Source organism: Cyanistes caeruleus, chromosome 15 (assembly GCF_971803275.1).
Source record: "Cyanistes caeruleus chromosome 15, bCyaCae1.hap1.1, whole genome shotgun sequence".
Classification (NCBI taxonomy): domain Eukaryota; kingdom Metazoa; phylum Chordata; class Aves; order Passeriformes; family Paridae; genus Cyanistes; species Cyanistes caeruleus.
This window is the reverse complement of record NC_141715.1, coordinates 6,626,326-6,638,439: the sequence shown is the minus strand read 5'-3', so window position 1 is coordinate 6,638,439 and position 12,114 is coordinate 6,626,326. Positions and strand designations below refer to the sequence as shown.

The following is a 12,114-nucleotide window of genomic DNA, read 5'->3' as shown; positions in this document are numbered from 1 at the left end:
TCTGCTCACTCCTGCACCCGTTTTGTAGCCACACGCTGGGCGGGACGCGGAGCATCCCTCCACACGGGGAGCCTGGCATCCCCTGCTCCACCCCGGGGTGCTCAGTGCTCCCCAGGATCCCCTCGCTGTGCAGAGGCAGTTCTGTTTGCACACACACACACACACACACACACACACATATGCACTGATCCAGGCACACCCGATGACACCTGGACCGGAGGAGCTGAGTCCTCCCTCGCAGGAAAGCAGGATCAGACAGGGCTACGGCTCACCTGCACTGGGACAGGGGTGCGGAATATCCTGGATCTTTCCAAAAGCCACCAGGATTCTCCGGAGCTTCCCAGGCAGACTGGGTCTCCTGCAAGTCTAGTCAAGCCCCGGTGAATCCACACAGATGATTTCCCTAAAGAAACGTGAGGGGTGCCCACCGCTTTGGCTTTCCTCCTCAGCTGTCCTGTCCCTCCTCCCGGCTGGAGAACTTCCCAGGGGAGCTAGCAGCCTTCTTTTTTGGGAGCAGATTTTCCATAAGAGGGGCAGCTGAGCCCTTCCGAGGCAACTCCAGACCTCTGGGGTGTCCTAAGCCCCCCACCAAACACGTATCAGCAGCTCCTGAACTCAGGAAAAGACAGAGAAGCAGGTCTGGGGCTGGAAGCCCCATCCTCACTCGCGTGCCCTCTCCGATTCCCACTGCATTCTCTCCGTGCCCATCTCCTTTCCCTCATCTCCAGCAGTTCCCAGCACTGCTGAGTCTCTCTCGCAGCCAGGGCACAGCCCCGCTCTGAGCATCCCAGCCCCATCTCCAACTTACTTGCCCAGTTCCTCAAAGAGCTGGTACTCCTCAGTGAAGCGATTGCAGGTGATGGTGGCCATCCCGAGGGGCTGGAAATGCTCCCTCCTGGTGCGGAATTTGGGGCAAGCAGCTCTCCTCTCGCTCCCTCCCTCTCTGTGTGCTCCCGGGGCTCTCTCCTCGCTGAGGTAAATAAGGGAATATATTTGATTGACAAGCCCAGAGATAATGATGAGGGCAATTTGTCTTCTCAGCTTCACAAGCCTTCGTCAGCATCCCCGTCCCCATGGTGACCACCGCTGCCAGAAACGCCCTGTTTCTGTTGCCGGGGCAACTGCTTCCCAAACCCGCCGCCCTCCGTGGGGACCAGGGCCCTGCTGGGGACCTGGCCCGGGGGCTGCCCGGGGGTCACCCACCTGCTGCGGGGGGCAGGGGGGTGGTATCTAAAATACAAATATTAGAGGCAAATTAAAGGCTGTGGCGGTGGTAAAATAATTGGGGCAAAAAAGGTTTCCATGGAAACTGTGGTTTCCATGTTGCAGGAGGATGCTGTCACCCCAGCAACTGTTTATCCCCCCCCCCAAAAAAAAAAAATACAGACCCTGCTGGTACCTGCAGCAGCATTCCTGGGGGCCCTGGGGGCTGTGGGACGGGGACATGCTGCGGCAGGAGGGAGCAGATGGAGCAGAAGTGTGTCAGGAGAAGCTGGAGAAACCATGGCAGGTCCCCAGGTCCCCACACCGTCCTGCCTGCAGACAGGGTCCCCAGAGGGGCTGGCCCTGATCACACTGCACAGGAGGGCTGGCTGCTCCCCACTCCCCCCTTTGCCCACTGCATCCCCCCAGGGGCCCTGGGGTTCCCGTGGAGCAGCTCCTGAGGGTCCCTCCCAGAGAGGGATGAGCAGCCTGGCCTGAAGAACAACTAGAGGGGATCAAAAAGTCTGTGTCCTGGGGTGCTGTGTCCCTGTGGTGCCCAAGCCAGGGCAGAAAGGAGGAGTTTCAAAGTGGGAAAAAGAGGAAGGTCTGTCCCTCCAGTCATTGGACTTTTTGTTGCTGAGTTGCCTCGCTGTTGTGCTGAACATAAGAAAGCACAAAAAGCACAATAAAAGTGGAGTTGTGAGGTCCAAAACCTCAGGGAAGGAGTTTCCCTCTGAGTCCCCACCAGCCCTCACTGGGGATCCAACACAACCCCCTCTGTCTACACCACCCCTTGCACTTTCCTCCTGCCAACTTCCCCCAGAACAGCTTTCTACTAAGCTTTTGTCCCGTTTCTGGATGGTTTTGCAGCAGCAGGACCCTCATCACAACAGGAGAAGGGATTCCCTGTGCCGGCTGGGAGGGCATTGCCTTTGGCAGCTGAGATGGATTGAGTTTCCTTTCAGACTGCCATGGAAGGGTTAAAAGGAAAATAAAAGGTTCTAACCAGACAAAAATAGGGAGAAATCTTTGAGAGGGGAGAGAGGAGGAGCAGAGAGGGAGAGAAGAAAGGAGGTGGAAGTGGAGGAGGACAGCAAGTGGCGGAGTGAGGAAGAGGAGGGGGAGGAGGAGAAAGGTCTAATGGCTTTTCCATTAATTGCACCATTACCCACCTTCATTCCCCAACTTGTATCCCTGCATCCAGCCTCCTGCTCCTGTCTGGTCCCATCCAGGGGACCCTGGTGGCAGAGCAGGGACTGATTCCCAGCCATGGATGGGCACAGTGGTGGGGCCACAGTCCCCAAGGGTTGGTGACCTCCAGACCCACCCTGGCCATGCCCTGGCATGGGCAGAGCACACCAGGCACTCTCACTTGGGGTGCAGGCAATGAACATTTGGTCCCCAAAACGCCTCCAGGCATCTGCACAACTCCTGCCCATGTTTCTCCCATAAAAAAGAGGGTTTCATTCCCCACCCCAGGGCTGTGCCAGGAGGTGGGGGGCTGCCGTGGGGGCCGGTGCTGCCGGATGTTTGTGGGAGCGCTCTCCTCCTTCAGCGTTTTGCTGCCAGCCCCCAGCAGCCCCTTGGAACCCTAGGGAGGCAAGAGCAAGAGCCCCCCACTCCCAAGACCCCATGGATGCCTGTGGGTGGCTCTGTGCCCCTGCCTCCCTCCCACCTCCCTCCCACCTGCGCTGATGTTCGTGTGTCCCCGTGAGCTCCGCAATGTGACCTGCCCCCTCCCCGTGCCCACCCCCACGCTGCCACACGTGCTCAACCCCACACGCGTGACTCTGCGTGCTCCTGGGGCCAGGAGGAGGGCCCTGTCCCTCCCTTCCTCCGGGGCCCCTGCTGCACCCTGACACCCCAAACCCCTCACCTGGGCAGGGGCTGATGGCAAAGCCCCCCACGAGGACCCTGCCTCCCTCCCCAGGATTCTCCTGCCTGCCAGAGACACAGCTCTCCAGGAAAAGTTTCTCCCTCTCCGCTCTTCTCTCTATTCAGATTTTTTTTTTCTCTTTTCCTCGACATTTTTCCTTCTGAGGGTAAGGGGGTGTCAGACTTCTGCGTGCTGAACATGCTCTGCTCTGCTGATAATGTTTTCCCAAGCAGGAACTGCTGCATGGTCCCAATCCTGGGTGCCTGGGGACAATCCGAGGGGAGCAGGAGCTCTGGGTGGAACCTTCCACTTCTGGGCTGGAGGCTCCCCTGTAGAGGGGAATAGTCCCAGTCCTCTCCCAGAGGCCTCAGGATATTCTTAGGATGTGTCTGTTCCCAGCCATCCCAATATTTTCTCCTGAGGGGCTTTGGGAGCCATGATGCTCTCCTGCTGCCGTGCTCGGGTCTGGCCACCTGATGGAGACCTTCATCCCCACTGCTCCTCTCCATCACTAGGCTGCCTCTCCAAAAATGCCTCCTGCTCTCCACACCCTGCTCCAGCTCTGCCTGCAGAGCTTTGGTTTCTGTGTCCCAGCACGGGGCTGCTGCAGAGTGGGCACCAGAGGTCAGATACAGAACCCCAAACACGCTGGATGGGCAGCTCAGGAAGGATCTGGGGCCACCATGTGTCCTGGGGGAGCAGCAGCAGGTGGCCCTGATCCCAGGAGATGGGGCTTGCAGCAGTGCCTCACACACCAAACCAGCCAGGCTGTCAATTACATATTGCAGAGATCCCAAAATTACTGGGACAGTTTCACATGCAAGCTGGGGTCTGGGGGATGCTCAGTTGCTGTCCTCTGGGAAGCTGAATTTGGGGTTATTTTTAGATAAGATTATAAATACGGTGGTGAGGAGAGCTGATTTACATTTAGGGCTGTGTTTGCAAACGTGCCCTGTCCCTGCGGGCCCAGCACTTGCTCCTGCAACCACAGGAAGCTGCTTTTGGCTGAGACAGGGCGTCCTCAGTGCCACCCTCTCCCAGCAGCAGGGTTCACAGGCAAAGAGCCTCCTGTGGACATGTCCATGATACTTGGGGACACTCAGCAGGTGCCATGTGGCTCCCTGGAACCGTCGTGTGCTGGGTCTGAGTGGGGGGAAGCTGCAAAACAACACATCCTCAGATCGCTGGCATGAGACAGGGCCCAAGCGCCCCTGCTGCAGAACCTGATGCAGAACACCTTCTGAGGTGCTCAGGGTGCTCTGCACTCTCCCTGCGGGGCAGTTCGCTGGGATGCCCATCCCGTGTCCGGATACTGGGCTTCTTCCCTCTCTCGGGTGGGAGTTGCCTGTGGGGCTGGAGAGGCTCTGACGTATCCCATCCCTATTCCATCCCCGTCCTATCCCACTCCCCTCCTCTTCCCAGCCCAGCCCGGCCCAGCCCCAGCCCCACCCTCCTCTTATCCTCCTCCCCGTCTCTATCCCATCCCAACTCCATTCATTCCCAGCCCATCCCCTTCCCACTCTCTCCAGCCAGCAGGATGGAAACAGCCAGGGTGGAGACAGGCAGTCCATGCCGACAGAGAGGCAGCCCCCATCCCTCCATCCCTGATGGCCCCGGACGCATCCCCCTGCCCCATCCCTCCCAGGCCCCATCCTACGCCCAGCTCCTGCCGGGCTTTGGAGCTGCCTGGGGCTTGCCAGGTGCTTTGAAGGGAGGTTGGGAAGGAGGGAAGGCTCAGCCTGTCTGTGAAAACACATCTCCCGGGTGCAGGGAACTCCACCGCCTGAGCATCTCTCCAGCTGCATTAACACCTTGGCAGCCAGAGCTCACACACCATCCCGAGGGACTTCAGCTCTCTGAAAACATGGGATTTTGGCACATAGCTGCGTTTTTCCCAGCACAGACCATTAATGAACACTGCTGTGATGAGGAGAACACGTGGCAGCAGCTGCATCTCCTTTCCCAGTCCAATGTTCAGACACAGCACAGCTGGAATCAGTGGTGAAGGACAACTGCTGTCCTTGGGCTGGAGGCTTTGCTCCCTCCAAGCACCCAGAGATGCTCCTGCCTACTTCTCCTCTTTGTTTTCAGGGACTAAGATTTTCCTTCAGTTGTTTATTCTTGCAAAGATTCAAAATCCAACTCTTTTTAATTAAAATACAGATGACAGCAGATCCACCACTGTGGCCAGGCTGACTGCAAACCCAGCATCAGCCCAGCAGATCCAAACCTGGAAAGAGGAAGTGAGACCAGACGAACATTTTCATGGGGATGTTAGTAAAAGAGAAGGAAGAAAAATCGAGCATGTTTTCATGGAAATTTCCATTTTTGAAGGAAAAAAAAATAAAAGAAGGACTAAACTTGGATGCATTTATATAAATATGGAAATGAAAGCCATTTCCCGAGCCTTGTCATCACCCCACGTCCAGCCCTGCTCTCCCATTCCCTTCAGCACCAACTCTCCCTTAGCCAATATTTATTCCCCAGCCCCTGCAGCATCACCCCCTGCTCTCCCCTGGCTTTGGCTCTGCCTGCAGCAGCCTCCTCTTCTTCAGCAAAATGTTGCTTTATTTTCAGCAACTGGTTGGCTTTGCCAAATGGCAGCGGGTGCCACAGCACTGCTGGTGGTGCACATCCCCAGGGACCAGGCTGGCTGATTTGAGGTAGTTTGAGGATGTGGAGAATCCTCTTGGGGTTCACCTGCGCCCAGGTGGTGCCATGGGGACCAGTTCTCTTGGAGTAGCATGCTATGGAAGCAGGGATGGAGATGGGGCTGATGGAGGAGCTGAGTCCCCTCCAAAACCTGTCCTTGGGATGTGGCTGCAGGGATGCAGGGATGCAGGGAGCCAGCGGGGTGGGATGGCACAGTGATGGGCGTGCACAGAGCAGCGGGGACTGGCGCACACACCACCACACTCCAGCTTTTCAAATTCCTTCCCAGCTCTACAAGAAGAGGCCTCCTCTCTTCTGCCTAGCTGTCAGCTGGGTTTTTTTCCTTTGTTTCTATAGAAAATCCCAATACCCCCAAATAATCCAGCTAAGAGTAAGAAAAAAAAAAAATACAAACATGTCATTGCATTTTCTTCCCATCCTCATCCCTCTCTCACACACAGGGCTTGAAAGCGCACTGAAAGGTATTCAGTGTGCGCGCTGCCAATTGTCACATCTTTCAATGACAGATTTTAAATGAATGTTATTTTGCAAGGGAGAAAGAGAGGGGGGGAAAAGAAAAAAAAAAAAAAAAAGAAAGCCCACACTGCTCATCCAAGAGCTGACAAGTCCTAACGGGCCTCATTTTCCAGAGACAAAAATAACTATTTTCAAAATTCACAGCAGGGCCTTCGCCTACACACGCTGCACCAAGAGAAACCTGTGGGGAGAAATGTAAAACACATTGTGTAAATGGAAATGCACCGTGCATCCAAAACGATTTTAAAGCTATTTACCCCCTTTCATCCTTGCCAGCTCTCCTGCGAGCGCACGTATGCGCGCTCACACCCTGCCGAAGGCGCGGGGGCCCAGAGCTTTGCTGGCTTCCCTGGCCCCTGGCGATCGGATGGGCTGGCTCCCCACAGCAGCGGATGATGGGGAGGTGGTTTCCTCCCCACGCGTGCGCTGCTGGAAGAGCAGTGCCCATCTGCGGATGCGGCGCGGTGCTGGCAGGCGGGAGACGTCCCCATCATCCCCGTTCTCCACCGCGGCTTCAAAGTCCCGCAGCTACAAAACAGCAGATCAGCTTCTGCAGAGACCTTCTTGAGATCTTCCCTCTGCCCCAGGTTCAGCAATGGGATGTGGGGACAGGGACAGCTCCAGCACTGGGGTGGGGCAGACAGGGGTGGTTGGCTGGTTGGATGTGTAGGATTCATAGGGAGGAATGGGGGTGCCTAGAGGCTTGCACATGAAGGGGCTGGCCAGGCAAATTTTGGGTGAAACGCTCTGCTGGGTGGCTGACCCACGTGGAGTCCGCCACCAGAACCTGGGGGAAAACCTGCCTCCCAAATGTGGGGTTGAAGAGAGGCACCTGTCCTCTGAGAACATCCAACCATGCCTCCATGGGCCACAGATCCTCATCAGGGCTGTTCCCGGCCCCCCAAACCAGTGGAGAGAGGAAGCCATAGCCCCACATGAGGTCATTGTAGCAGCATGACTTAGTCCAGCCATGTTGATCTCAGGTCTGACATCCATGGTCAGGAATCCACCCCTCAAGGGGAGACTCCCGAGTTCCCAGAGGAAGAACAAAGGTTGCAGCTGCTTGGCAGCAGGCTGAGAGCCAAGAGTAAATAGAGGGAAATGGTAAGGATTAACATGAAGGCAGAGCCCCCCAAGTTTCCTCCTGCCTCCTGATGGCCAACACTTAAAGCTTATGATTGGTTGCAAAATCCTTGAGGAAAAGGTCTCTCTCTTTGGAAGCAGCTGTGCAGGGCCAGCCCAGCTCAGCACTGCCATTCACCACCACCAAGCACTGCAGCAGAGACCACATCTCCCTTCCTCACCCACTGGGAGCAACTCCCTGTGGCCACCACTCCAGCCAGGGAGGAGTGTTTTGGAGTGAACCCTGGAGCAAGAGAGAGCAAGAGAGCACTGGCCACCTCCCCTCCTTCTCCCTGGCTCCCACCCCATGGCACTGCAGTCCAGAGCTCCACCCTGGCCAGGATGGGTGGATGCTGGGGGAGTGTCCTGTCAGATGCGGTTGGACATGAGCCTGGTGTTCAGCTTGCGGAAGAAGGAGCGCAGCTTGCAGATCTTGCACTTCTTCTTCTTCTTGTTCCTGCTTTTCAGGGGCTCCCGGCCGCCTTCCCACTCCTCCCCATCATCCTCACTGGCCCAAGGTCCCCAGGCACCGCCATTGAAGTCTGGGTGAGCCCGGGGGTTCTCCGCAGGGTACCGCACCGGGATGGCCGTCCGGTTGTAGTGCACCAACCTCATCAGGAGGGTCCTGACCACGTCCGGGCGCTGATCTGAGAGGTCGTAGCGCTCGTAGGGGTCAGCGGTGATGTTGAAGAGCCACACAGACTTCCTCAGGCCATCGGTGAGACGCTCCAGGTTCCACCAGCTCCCTGGAAAGTTGGTCAGGGTCTGTGGGGGTATCCAGTCGCTGTACCCAGGGTCACCAGTGAGGAGCTTCCACTCCCCCACCCGGATGGAAGCTTGCACAGCTGTGTTCCAGATACCGAAGCCGTCCTCCAAGGAGCCGTACTTGGCATGGTTGTACAAGGGGTCGATGTTGTGCAGGATTTCGGTGCGTGGCGACTCCTTGCCCTCACTGATAGCAGGCCAGACATCATAGCCATCCAAGCCTTGGACATTGCTCAGGTTGCCCCTGGCCAGGCTGACCAGAGTTGGGTACCAGTCTGTAATATGAACCAGTGCCCAGCTTGTCCGACGCTTGCGCTTGATCAAGGGACTGTGGACAAAACCAATGCCGCGCACTCCCCCTTCCCAGTAGGTCCCTTTGCGACCCCGTAGTGGCCAGTTACTTCCCCCAGAGAAGGTCTGCCCACCATTGTCTGTGGAGAACACGATCACACTGTTATCATAATAACCATACTTCTTGAGGGCCCAGGTGATGTTCTTCACCGCCTCGTCCATGCAGGTCACCATGGCCGCGTACTTGCGGCGGGCGACGTTGCCCATGGAACGGTAGCGGTAGATGTATTCCTTGGGGGACTGCAGGGGCGTGTGCACCGCCTGGAAGGCCACATAGATGAAGATGGGTTCCTTGGGGCTGTGGGATGCCAGGATCTTGCTGACACGCTGGGCGTAGAGGAAAGTGGAATACTTCCCGCTCTGGTCCCAAGCCACGTCCTCCCCTTCGTGCAGGTCGTAGCCGCAGACGCCCGGCCCGTCGCAGTTGTCGTAGGTGTAGTAATCCACGTTGCCTGTCAGGGAGCCCAGGAAGGTGTTGAAGCCCCGGCGAGTGGGCAGGCACTCCTTCTTGTAGAAGCCAAGGTGCCACTTGCCCACCATGTGTGTGGAGTAGCCGGCTTCCTGCAGCTTCTGTGGCAGGGTGACCTGGTCGAGGGGCAGGCAGTTGGGCTGCCGAGGGCGGATGATGGAGTGCTGCAGTCCTGTGTGGATCTGGTACCTGCCAGGAAGAAGAGCCAGAGGAAAGCATTGGTGATGAGGAGCAGCATGGGGTGAGGACATGATGGGTCTTTATGTGTTAGAGACCCAAAACAAAACAAAATACAGATCTCCATGTCACCCAACCCAACCCACTGAAGCAAGCTCCAGCCAGGGACAGGGAGCTCCTCATCCATCCTTAACTACTAAAAGCAGATGCAAAGAACACAGGGTGAGGCTCAGCAGATATCTCACAAAAATGCCACCAGCATTTGTCCCCACTGCTGCCAGCCTGGGGAGGTGGCTGGGCTGTGTCAGGGCTGGGCAGCACAAGCAAGTGGGTTCATAATACCCCACCTGAATGTCCCCCACCATCCCTGTCCTCCCCTGCTTTGCACACCACAGACATGTCTGGGACTCCTCAAGAACCATCAGGAGAGAAGGGAGGACTTTGAACCCTGGTGGGCTCCACCACCCCAGGCAGTAGGTGACCACATCCACAGGCACCTCCCTGGGGCTCACTCCTCACCAGGAGGTGGACTGGTAGGATCTGCCTCCTACCTACTCCTGCCAGTGAGTGCTGACCACACAGCACCACTCCAGAGAAACCCCACCTATCCTAGAAGGTAGAATGGCCCAGGACAAGGGGACATCTGACTGTGCTGCTGTGGGAAAGGGCAATGGAGCAACATCCAGCCTGTGCTGGCCCGTGCAGCGCTGAACATGCATACAGGGAAAGCACAGACCAAGGGCCTCACAGCAAATCTCCACAGGCCAGTGAATCAGGGACTACCTGGGGACACAGCAGCTTGCCCAGCACCAAACACCTCCTGACTAGAGACCAGCCTCTCCCAGAGTGACATCCATTACCCAGCAGCATGCACATTTTTGCTGTTGCCATGTGCCACCATTTACCCTGTGTGGAAATCAACTGTTCACCCAGGAAGCTTTCTAGAGAAATCCAGATCCACTGGAGGATCTCCATCCTCTGCCAATACACCAGGGCATCGGTCTGGCAGCAAGCTGGGGTTAAGCCCCTCAGACCTACAGAAAGGACCAAAAAGGGACATGAGTAGGTTGTAAGCAGGCTTACCTGCCAGTTATCAGCTGGCTCCGGGACGGGGTGCAGATGGGCTGGATGTAGTAGTTCTCCAGCTTCACACCCTCCGCTGCCAGCCTGTCCAGCGTCGGCGTCTGGATATCGGAGCCGTGATAGCCGATGTCGTGGTAGCCCTGGTCATCGGTCAGAATGAAGATGATGTGGGGTGGCCTGGTGAAGGTGGGAGGCAGTGGTTTCTCCATGGGGTCTGTGGCCACATCGGCCACCAAACTGGGTTTCATCCAGTCCCAAGATAAATAGCCAAAGCTGAGCAGGCTGACGAGCGAGAAACCCGTGAGGGCATAGACGGCCATCCCGAAGCACCGTGCTGCCTGCCGAGGGAGTTACTGCCCCAGCATCGTCTCAGAGCCACGAAAACAGGAGGTTTCCCCCTCTCCCCCTCCTCTAGAAGGGCTCCCTGACCTAGGGGATGCTCCTCGCAGCGGGTTTTGCGGGAGCAGCTTCCATCAAGGCACACTCGCGTGTACACAAAGAGCTTAATCCGCCGGGGCTGGGATCGCCTTCAGTCCAAGGCAAATAACCCCCGAGCTGCTGCAATCCCAAACATCTGCAGGGCAGGACGGGCTCCTCGCAGGGACCGGCGGCGGCCCGGAGCCGCTCACCAGCGTCCCGACAGCTGCAAGCGCTTCCCGGCTTCCCGGGCTTTTCTCCCCGCTGTTATTTCTTTATGGAGAGCTCCACAGAATCCTCGTCAGAGAAAGTTGCTGGCTTCTCGTCCGCTCCAGCCCTGCGCCCGCCCGGCTCTCCAGACGGCCCGCTCGGGGCACGGCGATCCTCGCCCTTAAACTCCTGCGGAAGAGGGTGCTAAAGTTCCAGCCCAGGGTGCTAAAGTTCCAGCCCAGGGTGCTAAAGTTCCAGCCCAGGGTGCTAAAGTTCCAGCCGAGGGTGCTAAAGTTCCAGCCGAGGGTGCCGAGCTCTCCTCCTCACTCTCCGGGCAAGAGCCGCCCTCTCCTTTTCCCAGCCTCCGCTCCAAGGCAGGCTCCCAACATCTGTCCAGGAGTTGGTCTAAGCCGCCAGGTTTATGGGAAGCTGCCGGCCCGGCCCCTCCCAGCTCAGTAGCTCCAGCAAAAAGCTGGGAAGCCCCAGAGCATGCAGGGTCCTAAGCGGGGCATTCCCTGAGCCACCGGTGCTTCTCTCCCTGCTTGCACCGAGGGGTGTGCCGCATGGATCAGGATCCTTGTGGGATGCTCAGCTGAAGCCCCCGCAGCATCCAGCCCGGGAGGGATTGCTGGGGCCAGCTGCCCACACGGACAGGATCACCATCCAAATAAATCCTGAACATGGAAAAGCTGCAAAAACCTGCTTGAACACCCTCAGTGTTAATAAAATCACCCGGGGACTTGCAGAGCACTACAGAGCGGTGGGTGCTGCTGCACTTATTTTCCAAGTGGGGAAACTGAGGCAGCGAAGGGCCATTGTCACAGTCAGAGAGGGGCAGGGTTTGGTGGGAAGCAGAGAATTCTGCCAGTGTAGGGGTACTGACCCGAGCCTGAGGTGCTGGGACAAGGGGCCAGTGCCCTGATGCTCTGGGGGGCTTTGGTAGAGATGAGCAATGGCCCCATGCAATTCCTTCTGCAGGGCCAGCACTCATCAGGAAACCCTCCTGCCTGGTATGCATCTGGTCCCCCCACCTTCCCAGCAAAGGACATGGCCCAGAAAGGGGGATTTCGGCAGCACAAACCCACTCACATTCACCCACCCCTGTCAGAGCTGGGAGCTGAGACCTGTGGTTGTTTGCAGTCCCAAAATTATGGGCGCACAAAGAGTCCCAGCACACCCAAAAGCCACAGCCCAGCCACCCCACCTGCCTTTACAACTGCAGGGCTGTGGTGGGGGCTCACTGGGGGCCTGG

General features: G+C 57.4%; 2 protein-coding genes across 3 annotated transcripts in view; both read right to left on the bottom strand.

Annotated features, from left to right (window-relative positions):
• The window catches only part of CAMK2A (calcium/calmodulin dependent protein kinase II alpha), a 30,471-nt gene extending 29,379 nt beyond the window's left edge, over positions 1-1,092 (bottom strand). The window contains exon 1 of one of the 2 annotated variants that reach the window (XM_023935955.2): positions 809-1,092. In XM_023935955.2, coding sequence (XP_023791723.1) covers positions 809-870 — 62 coding nt within the window. In that variant the 5' untranslated portion in view covers positions 871-1,092. The remainder of the gene's footprint in view (positions 1-808) is intronic. The other variant, XM_023935956.2, reaches the window with a different exon arrangement.
• A 4,087-nt stretch (positions 1,093-5,179) lies between these two features.
• On the bottom strand, positions 5,180-11,257 carry ARSI (arylsulfatase family member I). Its single transcript, XM_023935953.2, has 2 exons — positions 10,236-11,257; positions 5,180-9,164 (listed from the first exon to the last, which is right to left on the bottom strand). Exons 1-2 carry the CDS (start codon positions 10,553-10,555, stop codon positions 7,760-7,762), a joined length of 1,725 nt encoding a protein of 574 aa, XP_023791721.1. The 5' UTR covers positions 10,556-11,257; the 3' UTR covers positions 5,180-7,759.
• Positions 11,258-12,114: the final 857 nt, after the last annotated feature.

Coding starts and splice junctions, on each gene's coding strand:
- ARSI (XM_023935953.2), bottom strand. CDS start 10,555: ATGGCCGTCTATGCCCTCACGGGTTTCTCGCTCGTCAGCCTGCTCAGC. Junction 9,165..10,235: donor AGCCAGCTGATAACTGGCAG/GTAAGCCTGCTT, acceptor TCTTCCTGGCAG/GTACCAGATCCACACAGGAC.